Source organism: Rhinopithecus roxellana, chromosome 19, assembly GCF_007565055.1.
Source record: "Rhinopithecus roxellana isolate Shanxi Qingling chromosome 19, ASM756505v1, whole genome shotgun sequence".
Taxonomy (NCBI): Eukaryota; Metazoa; Chordata; class Mammalia; order Primates; family Cercopithecidae; genus Rhinopithecus; species Rhinopithecus roxellana.
Genome location: NC_044567.1, coordinates 82,220,674 through 82,236,649, shown reverse-complemented (window position 1 = coordinate 82,236,649; position 15,976 = coordinate 82,220,674). Strand labels below are relative to the sequence as shown.

The 15,976-nt window shown below is 37.1% G+C and overlaps 1 protein-coding gene across 4 annotated transcripts in view; it reads left to right on the top strand.

The window, feature by feature from the left end:
• The window catches only part of ABCA9 (ATP binding cassette subfamily A member 9), a 77,500-nt gene that overhangs the window by 50,326 nt on the left and 11,198 nt on the right, over positions 1–15,976 (top strand). For 3 of the 4 annotated variants that reach the window (XM_030922565.1, XM_010353119.2, XM_030922563.1), the window contains 8 exons: positions 2,325–2,498; positions 2,689–2,802; positions 8,790–8,909; positions 11,722–11,790; positions 12,557–12,648; positions 13,845–13,965; positions 14,891–15,008; positions 15,688–15,779. In XM_030922565.1, coding sequence (XP_030778425.1) covers positions 2,325–2,498; positions 2,689–2,802; positions 8,790–8,909; positions 11,722–11,790; positions 12,557–12,648; positions 13,845–13,965; positions 14,891–15,008; positions 15,688–15,779 — 900 coding nt within the window. The remainder of the gene's footprint in view (positions 1–2,324; positions 2,499–2,688; positions 2,803–8,789; positions 8,910–11,721; positions 11,791–12,556; positions 12,649–13,844; positions 13,966–14,890; positions 15,009–15,687; positions 15,780–15,976) is intronic. The other variant, XM_030922564.1, reaches the window with a different exon arrangement.

Genomic DNA, 15,976 nt, shown 5'->3' with positions numbered 1-15,976 from the left:
AGTTTCTCTTTGCAGGTAGAATTAAATTCTAATTCTTTATGTTGTCTGGCAGAACGCTCCCTCCTTCATTTGTCTCTTTTTTATCTCTCTACCTTTCTTCCTTGTACTCTCTTCCTCTAGCTACCCCACTTTTCCTTCTGGTTCTCAAATATGCCAATATCATCTGGACCTTTGCGTTGGCCATTTCTTCTGGCTGGAATGCTCTTTCTTCTATTCTTTCTACAGCTGGCTTTTAGTAATTCAGATCTCAGCACAAATATTTAAATATTTCAGCCAAGACCCCTTCTCTGCTTAACCAGTCTGAAATAGATTTCCCATAACTATTATATGAGCCTATCTTAAAAATCTATGTATGTTGCTTATCATTATCTGAACCTTTGCTTTTTTGTTGTTGTTGTTGTTAACTATCTCCTGTCAACTAGGAATAAACATAAACATCATCAGCACAGGAATATTTTTCTCTAAATTTTACCTACTTCATGGTTACTCATCTCTATAAATAATGGCTCATCTTTCATTCTTTTATCTTGACTGAAACCTAAGAGCTATTTTTTTTAGGATTGCCAGAATTAAGCAAATAAAATTACAGACACCCAGTTAAGATTTAATATCAGAAACAATGAACTTTTTTAGTGTGAGCATTTTCCAGATATTGCATGGGACATACTTATACTCAAAAGGTTATTTATCTAAAATTCAAATGTAACTGGCAGCCCCATGATGTCAATGTCTTTCTTTCTCTCTCATCTTCATAGCTGGTTAATGGTGAAGTCACGGAATATACTTCTGAAATATTTCTAGGATCTTTCTGCTTTCCTCCATCTCTCCTACAATACACCAGCCAGAACCATCATCATCTCTCTTCTGAACGAGCACAACAGCCACCCTATAAGGCCACATTAGCCGTCTCTATTTTTCACCCGGTGTGACAGAGTAATACCTTAGAAACACAAAGCTGACCTTGTTAATTCTCTGTCTAAATTCCTTCAATGGTTTCTCAACATACCAAGGAACAGGATTGAAATCCTTGCCATTGTCTGAAAGCCATGGGTGATCTGGACCCAGGTGTATCTTTCTCCCTTAATCTGATGCCACTGCCACCTTGATAACTATGCTCCAGCCACACTGGCTCCTTTCCAGTTTCCCAGAACATCAGCCTCTTTCCACGAAAGGGTCTTCTCTCCCACTGTTCTCTGCCCATAGTGCTTTCTGACCTGTCACCCGGATATATCCTATTCACTGCCCATGACTTCACAAGGGAACCTTCTCTGACCTGACCCCCGAGTTACAATTCATTTCTCTTTGAAAGGCTGTAATACAACCCTGAATTCTTCTTAACACATGCACAATTTTACTTTGGTAGCTATCACTATATTTATTTGCTTATTGCCTCTATTTCCTCTTCCCCTGCAACTTAAATTTATAAGTGCCCCATAATCAACATGAAGTCAGTCATATGGTACACATTCTGTAAATATATATTAAATAAGTTGATGAATAGAAAATATCAACTCTCCAACAGTCCTCACTGTCATCCTCTTTCCTACTTCCTTCCAGATGTACTCTCCTTTCCAGAATTATTTGCATTCCAGTTTTTTGCTAATGAATCTCCTTATATAGACTCAATTTTAGATTTGAAATTTTAATTGCCTTTATGCTTTACTGTTTAAAATAGTTCAGATCATATTTTCAAGACCTTGTGTTATGACTATCACTGTAATAATGTGACTTATAGTGGTCACAATAGCAAAATCCACTCACTAGTTTTCACAGTGCGATAATGGAAAATATGACTTACGGCAAGACAGTAAGAATAGTGCAACATTTTAAAGACAGTCTTGCTGATTCCAACCTAAAGAGTTTTTAAATGAAATCAACTGGAGGACCATTTCTTAGACCTAAAATAAAATGCCAATGATAAATGCACCATTTACATTCAGCATAAATTTTAAGTATCTTACAGGAAATGGTAATCCCACTTATGTTGAACCTTTGTGCAATGTGCAAGTTTTCATGTCAAAGGAAAGAACAGTCTCAAAAAGAAAAGATGTCTTCTCATTGAGGCCATGCCCAATCATTCTGTGACAGAACATTAGCTAGTTATGTTGGTGCATTTTCCCTTTAGACGATGAAATCATGACGTGGCTCGCAGCATTATCAATGCCTCTGAACAAGGGTGTGGTGAGTGGTGGTATCATTTGCTAAATCAGGATAATATTTCTAAAACACGAAGCAAAAATGAATGTTTTCGTGACTATATATTTGCAATTTCCCAAACTTCAGCTTTTCAGAAGCTTTTGATGATTCTTCTATTTCTTTATCAGAAAAAAGCTCATTCCCAGCTACGGATTTCAGGCCTCTACCCTTCTGCATACTGGTTTGGCCAGGCACTGGTGGATGTTTCCCTATATTTCTTGATCCTCCTGCTAATGCAAATAATGGATTATATTTTTAGCCCAGAGGAGATTATATTTATAATTCAAAACCTGTTAATTCAAGTAAGTGGCAGCAATTATGAAATGGTTTTGTTAGACTATTTTTTTCATAAATGCAGTAATATTATTAATCTTAAACCAAAGAACTTCAGATTACCTGTGCTATTGTACAGTTTTGGAAAATTGAGGAGTAAGTATGAGTACTCTTCTAGATAGTATTTACCTTATGGGACTTTAACGTTTCTATTTTCAGATCCTGTGTAGTATTGGCTATGTCTCATCTCTTGTTTTCTTGACATATGTGATTTCGTTCCTTTTTCGCAATGGGAGAAAAAATAGTGGCATTTGGTCATTTTTCTTCTTAATTGTAAGTATGCATATAGTAACTATTATTTTATCATTTTTTGTAAATCCAAGAACATATTTTAATCTTTGTACTAAGCAGAGTGGCAAATTAATACTGCTCTCTAGAAAATTTTAATTACTCTAAGATAATCACGGTTCTATTTAAAGTCTACTCTATGAGTGAGTGTATGTTATCTATAAACTATGATCCTCAAACATGTCTCCAGGTCTAACTTCTCCCCTGAGTAGAGACTTCTGCTCCTAGCAATTCACTTGCAATTTCACCTGAATATTTAAAGAAGACCTTAGTGATCACATACCTGAAATATAATTGTCGCCTCAATCTTATTCTTCATTTCTTTTTTCTTTCTTTCTTCTTATTTTTTTTTTTTTTTTTTTCCTGAGACAGAGTCTTGCTCTGTCACCCAGGCTGGAGTGCAGTGGCATGATCTCGGCTCACTGCAACCTACACCTCCTGCATTCAAGCAATTCTCCTGCCTCAGCCTCCTGAATAGATAGGATTATAGGTGTGCACCATCACACCTAGCTAATTTTTGTATTTTTAGTAAGGACGGGGTTTCACCATGTTGGCCAGACTGGTCTCAAACTCCTGACCTCAGGTGATCTGCCCTCCTTGGTCTCCCAAAGTGCTAGAATTATTGGCGTGAGCCACCACGCCCGGCCTTTGTCATTTCTGAATAGACTACATTATTGCAGCAGAATCCACCCAGCTAGTTTCTTATTCCAAAAGTTTGGAATCATCCTTGTTCACCCTCCATTTTTTCCGGCATTCAATCCACATGCATGTCATTTAAACTCTAGACATTTCCCAGTTGGCCTGATGTGTCCCGACTTCACCGCTATATCCATTGCCTAACCTTCCATCCTCTCTCACCTAGAGTAGCGCAACATATCTGTAACTGGTCTCTCTGTTTCTACTCTTGCCTCCTGTTAACTGTTTTCTATATAATATCCAATGAGACCTTTTAAAAATAAATTTTAGTTGGAAAGTATAGCCTACATTATAGAAAAGTATGCACATTTTAAGCACACCTAGTAATGTTCTATTTATTGATGTGTCTTGTAGTTTTTTTGAGCACTTCCCCAAAACTACCAGGTACATCAATAAATAGAATGATACTAGAACCCTAGAAGCCCCCTTCCATCCCATTTCCAATTTCCCTCCTCCTTATAAAAATCATTACTCCTATTATATTCACATAGGTTAGTGTAGCCAGTTTCTGAACCTAATAAAAATGGAATCATGTAGAAGGCATAATTACATATCTGTACATAATTGACAACAGGTTGTTTAGAATCATCCATGCTGTTGCATTTGAGAGCAACCAGAATAGTTTATTTCTTTTCATTGCTGTAGTAGTCTACTGATGAATGTGCTATAATTTATTTATTCATTGTTGATGGACATTCAAGTGGCTTCTTGTTTTGCACTGTTATAAATAACACCGCCATGACTTTCTTGTTTCTTGTATGTCTTTTGGTGCGTGTGTGTGTGTGTGTGTGTGTCTTGAGATATAAACCTAGCAATGGAATTACTAGGTCATAGTGTATTCAACTTTATGTTCAACTTTAGTTGACCTTGCCAAACAGTTTTTCAAAGAGGTGGAACCACCCACAGAATATGAGAATTCCAGAGGATGATACGGGGGATGCCTCACATTTGGAAGAAACAAAAATAAAATGCCACAAGAATAGAAAATGAGAAGAAAAGACAATGACTTCCAGGCTGGATTTAAAAAATTAGCTATATGTTATTTACAATAAACACACGTAAGTCATGGGCAATGACTTAACAGGCATTTTTTTAAATGAGGAAATTAGAAGTGTCTACACAAATAGCAGATGAAGTCAAATTCTAGACCAAAAGTCTTAAATAAGGAAAGAAATATGTTGACAAAATGCAAAATTCATGAAGAAAATGGAAGTCTCCTAATTTGTTTAGCAAATAATACACAATAGCAAAATACACAATCAGCTCTAAAGATCTAAGTGGAATTCAATGCAAGTGGAACTTAAATCACCTGTTTCAGAACTGGAAGATTCATTGGGAAAAAAATGAGCCAGCATGTAGAAATTTAACTTACACATCATACAAGTTGTATTTGATTTGTTATGTAGAGAGAGAACCTCTTTGTTCGTAGAGCAGGGTAGAATGAAACAAAGAAAACCTAAGTGGAAATGTAGTGGCCAAAGAATGAAGTCCCTAATGCGGAGCTTTTCCTAAGTCCGCTTCCATCCTCAACAAGCAATTTTGATGAGGAAAAGTTAATTGATAAAATACTGATAATTGGCTTCAAAAAGGTGTGCAAGAGTGACTGAGTTGACATCCTAGCACAGGTAAGTAAAAACCCTTGAGAGAAGAATGCTTCATCTGGAGAGGCGGGATGCTGAGGTTTGCTATTTTACAGGGCTCTGAACTGAACTGGACTGTGGCCTAAGGTCTAATAGTATGCGCACTCCTTGACAATGAGATTCACTGCCTACTAGGGAGAGTGAAAACTGGTGCAGAACACTGGACATGACCTACAGGAGAAAGCAATAAGGCTACACATAGCCTAAGCTAAGCACACTGCATACATCTAGGCCTCCAGGTTTCAAAGATACTGATAGAAAGCAATGCCCTACATCAAAATATTTACTCAGAGAAAAAGATAAGCCAATATCAGCCAAGAAAGAAAGCGTGTTCAGAAATGATAAGCGCTTTATCAGAGCAAATAGAAGCTCTCAGTAGACCTGCATATGTTAGACATGTCCAAGATGAAAAGGTACTGCATGGCATCCCAATAGCAAAGAAATTAATAAAGTATTCCAAAACAATGCAGAACAAATAAAACTTCCGTTACAGCTTTTCCTATAGATTTTTTAAAAGAATACACATTTAATAAGACAAAAGCTCAGAGTCACAATAATAAAACATCCTGAATGTAAAAAAAAAAAATTTTAGATCCGCATAAACACACTAACCATCAGTATAATTTCAGAACTAATAATGAATTCTGAAAAAGGCTGAAAATCTAATTACATATATAAAATAAAGGATTAAGATAATCCCCATGAATCAGCAAGACAACAATAAAAAAAGATGTAAATACAAAGCCAATCCAACAACAGAATAATTAATATTTTAATGTAGCAAATCCATTGTTACACATATGTATAATCCTTTTAAAATAATATAATTCTATTATATTTCTATGTATAAAAATATAATAGAAGAAATTCTTAAATTTAGAAAGAACTGTTACGGAATGATCAATATTCATTACGATATGAAACTTCCAAATAAAGGCACCCAAGAAGTAAATGTAAACCAATCATAAAAGAGAAAACTTCCAGCTGCCCCAGATTTATCTCCTGCAATTCTGTGTGTCAGTTTTCAAACATCTGAGGGAAAGGAAATGGAATTTCTCTCTTCCAAAATTATATCTACCAAGTTGCAGTTCTAGGAAAGGTGAGACATAATCAAATATAAAATCAGGAAGTAAATGTTTTAAAAGCCCCACTGAAAAAGTTAGTCAGTCCACACGAAAACCTGCACAATGATATTTATAGCAGCTTTAATTATAATTGTCAAAACTTGGAAGCAACCAAGATATCCAAAATGGTGAATCAACAAACTGTGTTACATCCAGACAATGGAATATTATTTTGGGCAAACAGAAATGTGCTCTTAAGTCATGAAAAGGCATGGAGGAAACTTAAATGTGTATTACTAAGTGGAAGAAGCCAATCTGAAAAGTCTATACACTTTTAATAATCTGTATGATGACAACTAAATGACATTCTGGAAAAGGCAAAACTATGGAGACAGTAAAAAGATCAATGATTGCCAGGGGTCACAGGGAGTGAGGGATGAAGAGGTGGGTCACTGAGGATTTTTAGGCCTGTGTGATACTATAATGGTGAATACGTACAGTTAAATATTTGTCCAAACCTGTAGAATGCACAACAACAAGAGTAAACTCTAATGTAAACTATGGACTCTGGGTGTTAAAGATGTGTCAATAAGGCCCATCAATTCTAACAAATGTACTGCTTTGTTGGAGAATGCTGTGCCTGTGTGATACTATAATGGTGAATACATACAGTTAAATATTTGTCCAAACCTGTAGAATGCACAACAACAAGAGTAAACTCTAATGTAAACTATGGACTCTGGGTGTTAAAGATGTGTCAATAAGGCTCATCAATTCTAACAAATGTACTGCTTTGTTGGAGAATGCTGTGCCTGTGTGAGGCCAGGGGGTGTATGAGAAATCTCTTAACCTTCCACTCAATTTTGCTGTGAAGCTAAAATTGCTCCAAAAAAAAAAAAAAAAAAAAAAAAGAATAAATAAATAATAACTCGTTCTAACAAAAAAAAAAAAAAAAAGAAAGAAAGAAAAGAAAAATACCCAGGAACAAATCACAGCCACATGAAAGATGAACCACTTAGGGTTAAAATTAATCCAACCAAGAAATAAAGAATTCAAGAAAGGCAAAACTGCAAAAGCACTGATAAGGACTGCTTAATTCACTTAAACATTTAGGAAATTCAAATAAGTTTGGGAATCATGGTTATAGAATACTTAAATATTTAAATAGAAAAAAATTCACAAAGTTGAAGAGTTCCTTTTGTAAAGCAAGCATGACTTTAATAATAAAACTTTAAAAAGCTTTAAAAACCCATTGATAAATTCACTTGGAAAAATGAAAGACAACTCTCTAAATAGAAAGAAAGCAAACACAGAAATAAGCTTGAAAAAGAATAATTTGGCTGGGTTTAACGGCTCATGCCTGTAATCCCAGCACTTTGGGAGGCCGAGGCGGGTGGATCACCTGAGGTCAGGAGTTCAAGGCAGCCTGGCCAACTTGGTGAAACCCCATCTCTACTAAAAATACAAAAATTAGCTGGGCATGATGGCATGTGCCTGTAATCCCAGCTACTTGGGAGGCTGAGGCAGGAGAATCACTTGAACCCAAGAGGTGGAGGTTGCAGTGAGCTGAGATTGTACCATTGCACTCCAGCCTGGGTGACAGAGCAAGACTCTGTCTCAAAAAAAAAAAAAAAAAAAAAAAGAAAAGAAAAGAATCATTTAAAAATAGTCAAGTATGATTTATTTCAGAACACAATAATGGTTCAGTATTAGCAGCTAAAGGAAGAAAACTATATGAGTCAAGTAAAGATCATATAGTTCCTTAAAAAGACCTAGTATAAAGAAATTAGTAACACAAGAAGGACAAATTACCTAAACCAATGGTAAATATCATATCAAATGGTAAAATTATAAAGTTAGTTACTTAATATCAGCAATAAAATCAGTGATACCTACAATAAATAACTATGTCCTCCTGTGTCAATGATGTGTGGTGTAATGTGTACTCTAATTCATGGTTTGTAGAATAAATGTCACAAACTTTAAACAAAGTGTCAGTAACTGTTAAACTTTTAGATGCACATAAATTTTAACTTGCAGTTACACTTTTCAGAATCTCTCCTTCAAGACTAAAAGTGTCCATACATAAAGACTTATGTAGACCATCATTCATAGGAGCAGAAAAATTAAAAAAGCATGTTTTCTGAAGGCAAAGTTGTTGAATTTTGCACATCCATTCAAACAAATAATTGCCAAGAAAACAAATAGCTGGTATGCCTAAGCCTAAAAGGATATCTATGAACTATTGCAAAATGAAGAAAAGAAAAATGCAGAGTAATGTATAATAAATAATCTTTTTATCAGAATCTAAATTTTAGCAAGAGTCTCACCCGATTTGTATGCCAATTGAGATTGGGAAGCATTATTGTGTCTTTAAAAAAATTCATCATAAATCCACTAGAAAACTGTGATGAAATCCTATGCGGCAAAGGAAAGAAATGACATAAATACTGGCTTGGGGGGTGAAATTGAAAATAACAGTGTTTATAAGATGAATTCCCACCCTCTCAGAAAACATCCTAAAATTCAGATTGTTACACTTTAGTGATGCTATACTGTGCTTTTGTTTTAGATGGTCATTTTCTCGATAGTTGCTACTGATCTAAATGAATATGGATTTCTAGGGCTATTTTTTGGCACCATCTTATTACCTCCCTTCACATTGATTGGCTCTCTCTTCATTTTTTCTGGGGTAAGTAGTTCCACTTCTGTCCAGGGGTCATGAAATGTGTGACCATTTGAGAAAGCCATGAATATTGCAGAAATATAGGTAGAGTCCTCAGCTGTACACAGTTTAAAGGTCTCTGTCTTTGGAAAGTCAGTTCTCTTGCCATGCCTGGGTAAGGGGCATAGTCTGATTCAGTAGGAAGCCATGCTTTGGCTTATGAAAGTCAAAGGCAACTCCAGGGGAGTAGCAGTTTAGTTCTCATGAGAACGCTCACTGTTGGGAGCCCTACTGGGAGGCTAAAGAGATGCCCTTCTTTTGTTAAGTTTTGGATATGTTGGGTTGGAGAAATGTCAAGTAGCCAGTTAGATGCATGAGTTGGGAATTCAATGAGTCAGGGTGTGTGGTGATTGGGGTTAAATCTAGATATTTGAGATTGATCCATTTACAGATGGTATGAAAGCCATGTGACAGTAATGTGACCTATGCAGTGAGTAGAAATAGAAATAAAAATGACATGACCTTAAACTCCAAAAAGGCCAATGACATGACCTTAAACTCCAAAATTTAGAGATTGGAAAGCAAATACATGACCTTGAACTCCAAAATTTAGAGGTTGTGAAGAGGAGGAGCCAGCAAATTCATTTGAGATGGAGCCAGGGAGATAGAGAACAAAAATGACAGGCTTCTGTGTGCTGGAAGCTCTTCTCAGATGCTCATAAGGGTATGTGCCAGATGGCAATAAAGAACATTTCAAGAAGGAGGGAATGATTAAACCATCAAATGCTACTGTGAGCTCTAGAAAGCTGACAACTGAAAAGAGACCATTGGCTTTGACTACCCGAACGTCATTGGTGATCTTAACAAGGTTGATTTTCATGAAAGTGTCAACACGAAAGCACAGTAAGAGTGAACTTAGTAGAAAATGTGAAGGGATAATGTGGTGACTGTGGGTAAAGGTAAGTATTTCTAGGAGATTTGACAAAAATGGTAGCAGAAAAATTCAAGAATAAATGAATAGGGAAAATAGATTTTTGTCTGTTTGTGCTAAGAAAAAAAATACCATGTTGATGTTAGAGAAATTTACACTGGAAAAAAGAGATAGAGGTTATCTCATGAGTAAGTACATGAATAGCTGAGAAAAAATAGTATAAAGTCCATAAGTGGAGGGGGTGCTGTCCATAAAAGCAGGGACATTCCATATACTGAACATGAAATTATAATCAGATAATACAGACACTGGAGGCAGATAGTTTTGTGGCTTTGCTGGTAGAAAGATGAGATGATTCTCTTCTGACTGATTCTACATTTTTTAGGAAAGTAAGAGGGGGAAGTCACTAACTAACAGTGGCCAAGAGGGCTTGGGATTTTGAGAATTTGATGTGAAAAACTATTTCAGAGCATAGGTCAGTAGAATGGACAGACAGTGCCAAAGACCCTCTGCCCTACTTTTCAGTGAAGTCAGCAAAGTAGAGTTTTTCTTATTACAGTCTGCTTCTCAAATGCAGTTTAGGAAAGGCAGAGAGTTGGGTTCAATAAGGGTTGGATGCTTGGCAGTCAAATTTGACAAAAGAATAAGTGAGCAGTAGTTCTATATAAAAAGGAATTGAAGATATCATGGATTCTAAGCTAGAGAATGAAGTTAAGGACGTGAGGGTGATTATGGACAGCGGAAAAGGAGTTGGTGTGTTAGAAGTTCTCCAACTCCAAATTACAGAGTAAGAACATTAGCATAAGGATGCTGGAAAATTAAAATGTATTGGCAGAGGCCGGGTGCAGTGGCTCAAGCCTGTAATCCCAGCACTTTGGGAGTCTGAGACAGGTGGATCACCTGAGGCAGGGAGTTCGAGACCAGCCTGGCCAACATGGTGAAGCCCCATCTCTACTAGAAATACAAAAATTAGCTGGGTGTGGTAGTGGTTGCCTGTAATCCCAACTATTCAGGAGGCTGAGGCAGGAGAATTGCTTGAACCCGGCAGGCAGAGGCTACAATGAGCCGAGATCATACCACTGCACACCAGCCTGGGCAACAGAGCAAAACTCTGTCTCAAAAAAAAAACAAAATGTATTAGCAGAGAGAGTAGAGATCTGGGAGCCTGAGGTTCAGTTTGAATGAAGCGCAATTATTGAAAGTGGGCAACTGGGGCACTCAAGAAAACAAAATCATTTGAAATGATGCCATCCAATGTGGGAAAGTCATCTTCTCTAGATGGTGGTTGGCTGTGATAGAAATTTACTGCAAAGGGCTTAAAATTGCTCAGGAAATGTGTTGGTAAATATAGCTCAGGAAAGAAAATTGTCCACCTGCCTTTTATTTGCAAAAGAGTGGAGGATGTTGGAAAAATGTACTTATATGTATACATGTGGAACTCTAGGGGAAGAACTTTGTCTTCAGTTTGAAAAAGATTGCCATGATTATTCTCAAAAGTGGCTATAAGAGGGCAAGAGCAACATAAAGATTTCAGGGTTCTTGGGTGCATCATCAAGGGAAGACCACAAATGAAGAGAGAAATACAGGCAAGGTTAGAGGAGAGGCTTTGTCTTAAGACAGTCTTGCCATTGCTTCAGAGTCCTGCCAGCACCAGCCCAGGATTCTCCTAACAGAGCAAATCCTGCTGACTCACAGTGTTACATACAAAGGCATCCCAGCCTAGAGACACACTGGAAGCAAAGAAGACATACTGCACAGTCTGAAATTAACTTTTACATGATACCCAAGGGAGCATCAGGTAGAATGGTTGTAAGGCCATTGAATAGGCATCAATTTATCTTAAGTGGGATAAATTCCTTGAATAAATAAAGAGGGTTCACCTGAATACACTTACTACTCATTTTACAGATTTCTCCCGACTCCATGGATTACTTAGGAGCTTCAGAATCTGAAATTGTATTCCTGGCACTGCTAATAGTAAGAAGACATTTTTTTCAACATTCTTGCATGAGGAAACACAACCTTTGTATGTTTTGAGCTTCTCTGAATTTCATCAAATTAAGAAGGTTTGGACATTTTAGGCATTTGAAGCAACACACACACATATGTGCGTGCACACACACACACACGATGGCTTTTAACCTGGACCCCTATTATTATTATTATTATTATTATTATTATTATTATTATTAAGATGGAGTTTCGATCTTGTTGCCCAGCCTGGAGTGCAATGGCACGATCTCAGTTCACTTCAACCTCTGCCTCCTGGGTTCAAGCAATTCTTCTTCCTCAGCCTCTCGAGTAGCTGGGATTACAGGCATGCACCACCTGTATTTTTAGTAGAGATTTTGTATTTTTAGTAGAGATGGGGTTTCCCTATGTTGGTCAAGATGGTCTCGAACTCCCAACCTCATGTGATCCACCTGCCTCGGCCTCCCAAAGTGCTAGGATTACAGGCGTGAGCCAATGCGCCCAGCGCTGGACCCCTGTCTTTACAATAATCATCTGTCATGGGTAGTACTGGTTTCACTTCCTACTATTATATTTCTGTTAGGGCTCTCTCTGAATAGCAGTGAGGCTAACTTTGACAGTTTCAAAGAATATTAAATAGGTTGTCTTTCAGCCTTGAAAAAATGAATGTTATCAAATCAAATTTTTATATAATCAAACTCCTTAAATTAATTCTAATATTGAAATCATTGTACTTATAGTGATACTAATTTTGATTGTCTTTTTTCCCTAGCCTTACCTTCATTTTCTCATTTTTCTTTTCATTCTGCGATGTCTGGAAACGAACTGCAGGAAGAAATTAATGAGAAAAGATCCTGTGTTCAGGTTGAGAAAATCAAATAGAATTTCATGTTTCATTCTGATATTCATTTTTAAGAACTTTTTAATATGCTGAATTAAGTAAAAGGCACTTCAGAGGATGATTTTTAAAGACTGTAATATATAAAATTCTTATAACCGATAATATAGGAATATATACTGAGCTTACAATCTAGAGAGAGAGACCACATTAGCACACACGAGACACTGGAAAATTAAGGCAGACTATAATTTTACTGTAGAGGAAAGTTCTACGTAAGAGGTAGAATCTCTAAAATAATGGGTAAATACAGAAAAGCATTGGAAAAGTTAAGCCAATCCAGGAAGGAAGAGTAGTTTGTGCAATAAGAACAAGGATGAGATGAAGGCACCAGGAGCTCCTTTGTAGGCTTGTGCTGGGGGATAATGAAAAACGAAAGGGAGGCTGGATATTGGAGGATCTTGAAACAGAAAAGCATAGGGAAGGTTTTGCAAATTACATAATGGGAAACCAAGACACCAATGCGTCTCGAACACTTGGCCTTCCATACAAAATATAAACCAAGCTTAAGTCTAATTTTTGTGGTAGCAGAGAAGAGTGACAAGATGACAGCCATGTTTTAGGAAACCAACGGGCAGCCGGAATGTCAGAGCATAGTACAAGGAAGAGATAAAAGAATGAGCAGGAATCAATGGTGGGATGATGAAGGCAAGCACGAGTCTGTAGCAGAGAGGAAAGAGTGATTCTGTCACACATTCCCAAGAAGTGACTGTGCTCAGTAAGTAATTAAACATTGGTATGGTGATTAGATATCCTGGATTCTCTGGGACACATCCTTGATTCCAAATCTTTGGACACATGGTTCTCACAGAGACCTCAGAATTCCAAAATAACTGTTGTCAAAACTACAGTTCCTAGATTCCTTTCCTCATGCAACTCTGCTTCAAAATCCTTTGGCAGAGGGTGTATACCACTTTCTTCTTTGAAAGAAAACTCACCATCAACAAGGAGAATTAAGCTTCGGTAAAAGCAAAGATGATAGTAGGATATAATGACTCTACTCCTTGAAGGAAACTAGGCTGTTTGAAAGGCAGATGATGCAAGTAGAAGAATAGAGAGGAATTAATCTACACGAAAAATTGGAAGTATAGGGAAAATTCATTAATTTTGATACAAGATTTTTAACCTGAAGTTTATCATTATCACACTGTTTTGATTTCAGAATTTCTCCAAGAAGCAACACTGTTTTTCCAAACCCAGAGGAGCCTGAAGGAGAGGAGGAAGATATCCAGATGGAAAGAATGAGAACAGCGAATGCTATGGCTGTCAGAGACTTTGATGAGGTAGAACTCAGAAATGTTCTTCATCGAATATTTTTTTTCTGACAGATAAACCTTCTAAGTTTAGTTTTTGAAAAACACTTGGGTTCTTTCACTCTTACACATACAGCTTATTACTTGACTTCAGTGGGTATGCAAGGCCCACAAATCTAAGAGAGCAAAGAAAACACACACAATGCACTTTGGGAGGCTGACATGGGAAGATCACTTAGGGCCAGGTGTTTGAGACCAGCCTGGGCAACAAGTAAGATCCCATCTCTACAAAATGAAAAATAAAATAAAATAAAAATTAGAAGAGCGTGGTGGCATGTGTCTGTACTCCTAGCTATTCAGAAGTCTGAGGCTGGATGATCACTTGAGCCTGAGAGTTCAAAGCTACAGTGAGCTACAATTGCACCATTGCACCTCAGCTTGGTTGACAGAGTAAGACCCTGTCTCAAGAAACACACGTACGTGCACACATACACAGAGACTTTGACTTACATCAATTTATTTTTCAGGGTCGCAGTTTTGATAAGTACAGCTAAACATTACAAAACTTAAGTAAGATTTTGTGTTTTATAACCAAAGTAAAGCTTATTGCAAGTCACTCAGAGAGAGCTTGTCTGACGTGTATATGTGTTTGTGTGCATGATTGTTTATGGGAGTGTGTGTCTTATCAAATCTGTTGGTTCAGTGACTCTCTCTTCCTGCTCTCCAAAGAACAAATCCCAGAATATGGTGCAAATGCCCTTTCCTATAGACTGTGAGAAATATAGGAATATAGGAATATAGACTGTGAGAGTTCACTTGAAAATGGCAGTTTCTAGGGGAAGAAGTGGTTTGATTCATGATTCTGCATAAGGAAATGTTTGGTGACAAGAGTGAGGAGCATTCTCTCAGTTCAAGATGAGAATAAAGTCCTGTTGCTATTTACTTGTCTTTACAGACACCCGTCATCATTGCCAGCTGTCTACGGAAGGAATATGCAGGCAAAAAGAAAAATTGCTTTTCTAAAAGGAAGAAAAAAATTGCCACAAGAAATGTCTCTTTTTGTGTTAAAAAAGGTTGGAAACAGTAATTCCGTTAGTAGAGCAATCTTGAATCTGAAGACTGGATTATTCAGGGAATAAGAGTGTCTGAATCTGGGGCATCTATTGACAAACGCAGCAGGCTAAGGCTGCTCCTTCTGCTTGAAAGCCTCAGTTGAAATGATAACGACATTTTTTCTTTACATAGGAAGACAGTTATGTCTGTTCTGTAGCACAAACAGACAGAACAACAAAAATGAAAAGAGGTGGTCTTTCTGTTAAGAAGGATGGTATAGTTTTAGGTAATTTTATTGTGGTGAATACTACACAGAAGGGAGCCAACGGAGGCATAGCAGTGCTTTCTTCATTTCCCCAAAACAGCACATTTTGTGAAAGTGGTGGGGGGGTGTTCAGTACAACAGGCTTTGGAATCAAAATATGTTACAACTTACAGCTCAGCCTCTTACTATCTGTATGACGTGGGGCAAGTTATTTATCCTCTTTAAGTCTTAGCTTCCTCACCTGTAAAATGAAGCTAGTTATAATGCTCAGGTGTGTGTGTGTGTGTGAAAGAGAGAGAGAGAGAGGAATAAGTGAAATAATGTATGCAGCACATTTCACATAGCACTTGACACACAGTGAGCCCTCAGATGGTATTTGCTTTTATTTTTGTTGCACTTGTTTGTATATTTCTGAGCATACCACTTTCTTTCAGGCGAAGTTATAGGGCTGTTAGGACACAATGGAGCTGGTAAAAGTACAACTATTAAGATGATAACTGGAGACACAAAACCAACTGCAGGACAGGTCAGTAAAACACACAGGAATGTGGTCATTAGTGCTACCTCGGATAAACATTTTACAACGAATATTGATGGCAATAACAGACTATGTAGTTGATCCTTAATCACTTAGTGTGATTTATGCATTGAGTAAAGAGGATTGATTAAAAATTTATGTCTTTAATTCCAAAAACAGTTTGTTTCTGAGAAGGGCTACATATC